General features: G+C 49.1%; 2 protein-coding genes across 3 annotated transcripts in view; one reads left to right on the top strand and one right to left on the bottom strand.

The window, feature by feature from the left end:
- Nucleotides 1-734, bottom strand: part of LOC125956722 (protein nervous wreck) — an 8,477-nt gene extending 7,743 nt beyond the window's left edge. For both annotated transcript variants that reach the window (XM_049688846.1, XM_049688848.1), the window contains exon 1: nucleotides 599-734. In XM_049688846.1, the coding sequence (XP_049544803.1) occupies nucleotides 599-715 (117 nt within the window). In that variant the 5' untranslated portion in view covers nucleotides 716-734. The remainder of the gene's footprint in view (nucleotides 1-598) is intronic.
- A 797-nt stretch (nucleotides 735-1,531) lies between these two features.
- The window catches only part of LOC125956741 (UDP-glucosyltransferase 2-like), a 2,420-nt gene continuing 1,451 nt past the window's right edge, over nucleotides 1,532-2,500 (top strand). Inside the window, exons 1-2 of the mRNA XM_049688919.1 lie at nucleotides 1,532-1,789; nucleotides 1,854-2,500. The exon at nucleotides 1,854-2,500 is cut by the window's right edge and continues 535 nt beyond it. Of these exons, the coding sequence (XP_049544876.1) occupies nucleotides 1,671-1,789; nucleotides 1,854-2,500 (766 nt within the window). The 5' untranslated portion in view covers nucleotides 1,532-1,670. The remainder of the gene's footprint in view (nucleotides 1,790-1,853) is intronic.

The following is a 2,500-nucleotide window of genomic DNA, read 5'->3' as shown; positions in this document are numbered from 1 at the left end:
TCTCTCTTTCGCTGGCATTCGCTTTTCTCTTGCGCACACACGGGGAAAGCCACCAGGGCTCGGTGGTCGTCCTGCACACACCTTGCATTTCCCTTTTCCCCCTAATGCGCATGACGGCTGTCTACTCGGCGAAACCGGATAAGAAGGTGCGAAGAGAGAAAGGGAACGAGATAGGGATAGAGACGCTGGACAAAAGGAGAACGAGATACTGCTTCAGGGAGCTTGATTCTAGCGATGCGAAAAGTTCTTGACAGAGAGCGAGAGATAGCGAAAGCTTACTAAGTAGCCAAGTAGCTGCAACACACTCAAGGGTTTACAAGGCCCTGGTACTTCAACAGAGTACTAACAACCGACAGCATTGCTATGGAGCTTTCGGAAACTACTACTGACAGTAGTTGCACTTATTTTGAACAAAAAGAGTATGCTTCCGCCGGTTGATGAAGATAACAACTGATATGTCTACGCCGCCGACGCGATTCAAAGATGGACTGAAAACCCACTTCCATAGTACGGCCATAGCACTCTACCCCCTCCGGACCCACTACGTATCTGTCCGGTGCACTCAAAAACATGCCAAACCATTCCGTTGCGTCCTTACCTGGCGAAAAGCGTAGCGGTTCATCAACTTCCTGCGTCTCGGCTCACGGTTACGGTCACGGTCGGGCCCGAAACGTAGATTCGGGAGCGAGCCGGCCATGTGCAATGCTTTCCCCATTGCCGACGGTCGAGGTCGAGGCAGCAAAACCTATGTTCGATCTGCGGAAGATGTTCTCATACTGTCGTTCCTCATCCGTGTCGCGGTACTCGTGCTTCGCTGGATCTGTGTTTGCACCTTCATTTATCAGGTGTTCGCTGGTACATGGCTGCTGGTATTGATAAGGAATCGGGTGAAAGATAACGCTTCTTCAAGTGTATCGATTTCGTACGCTAACAGTGCCACAGCAGTGTCGGAATCAATCAATATGTTCGGCCATGGTGCCGTCCTTCACTGATTTGAGTGTATCCTATTGCTCTTTCCTATTGCTTTACAGCAGGGGCATGGTCAGTTCGCGCTGTATTCGAGTTTGTAGCATTTAAAATAACTGATTATTACAAATACAAAATAATACTAAGCAACGGTTCTAGCTTAGTTTGCCATCTCCATGCAATTTCATTTTCAAACATATTCCAACGCCGCCTTAGTCTATGGTTTGCTAATACACAACCGTAAAACAATTGCATGGAAAATCGTGCCATATTTGCCAGATCAATAGTTACATGCCAGGCTTGACAGAACGAATCTGCACATTGGTCGTTAAAACGATGAATCTGTTTAGTCATTCTAATACAAATCATAAAAGGAATGCCTTCCTTCATCAGCAATGGTCCGTGGAGACGATGAACGCTTCAATCCACCTAAAACATACGATCGTGCTAGGTGATAAGAAATCACGAGTTCGCGATGCTGCTACTTCAGAATCATTCTCTAACATCGCCTACGATTTTGCTCACGAAGCGCACAATAGCTGTTCCTCCTTGCCGTGGCGACAAACCGTAACGATACCTTAATTGACCTTAGCAACTGATCTTGCTATCTTATCAAACGATGGCACTGATTGTTGCCGCAGTCTGGGTAAAATTTGGGATTCGTTTTCGCTAATAATCTACAGTCGTGTCTGGAAGGTGAAAGAATGAGGTCTAACGTTGCTTGCCTTGCGCTGTTGGTAGTGATCGGATGGCTCGGAGGGGCCAGCCAGGCGGCCAACATTCTCTACATCAACACCGTCGCATCACCCAGCCATTTTGGATGGTAAGTGTTCTCGTACTACCTCTCATGCGGGCAAGATCAATGCTTACTCACATTATTCCCACAGGAACCGAGCTCTTATGTATGCGCTGGCGGAGCAAGGTCATAACTTGACCGTGTTCGGTGTCGACCACGAGGAGAATCCACCGGCCAATGTGACCTTCATACTGCTGGAGGATGTGTACAAGCAGCTTTACAGCGATCCTACCTTGGATACGGACTTTTTCGCGATGAGCAAAATCTCCGTATTCCAGATGCTGAAGCTATACGATGAGTATATGCTGGGAACGTGCGAGATCGCGTTGCGAACCGAAGGAGCTAAACGGTTACGTGATTATCCACCGGACTTTGGATTCGATCTGATCATTCATGATTATCTGTCTGGCCCATGCCTGGCGGCGCTGGCTCATCATCGGTTCGGTCAGCCGCCAGTCGTGGCCGTAACCGCTTATCACGGTGCATCGACAACCATCTCTATCACAGGCGCCTACCAATACTCGGCGCTCGTCCCGAACCACGCACTAGACGCCATGGAGGAGATGAGCTACCGGGAGCGCTTCGTCAATCTGTTGGCCAACATGTGGGAAGAGATGCTGCAGCGTTGTGATATCGTACCGCGTACCAACCGGGTACTGCGGGAGTACGATCCGACCATACCGGATGTTGCGGAGTTCAATCGTGGGACGAAGCTCGTACTGCTGAACTCGAATCCAA

The sequence above is a fragment of the Anopheles darlingi genome, chromosome 3, assembly GCF_943734745.1.
Source record: "Anopheles darlingi chromosome 3, idAnoDarlMG_H_01, whole genome shotgun sequence".
In the NCBI taxonomy this organism is placed as follows: Eukaryota; Metazoa; Arthropoda; class Insecta; order Diptera; family Culicidae; genus Anopheles; species Anopheles darlingi.
Note: the sequence above shows the minus strand (reverse complement) of the source record. Positions and strands in the feature narration are given on the sequence as shown.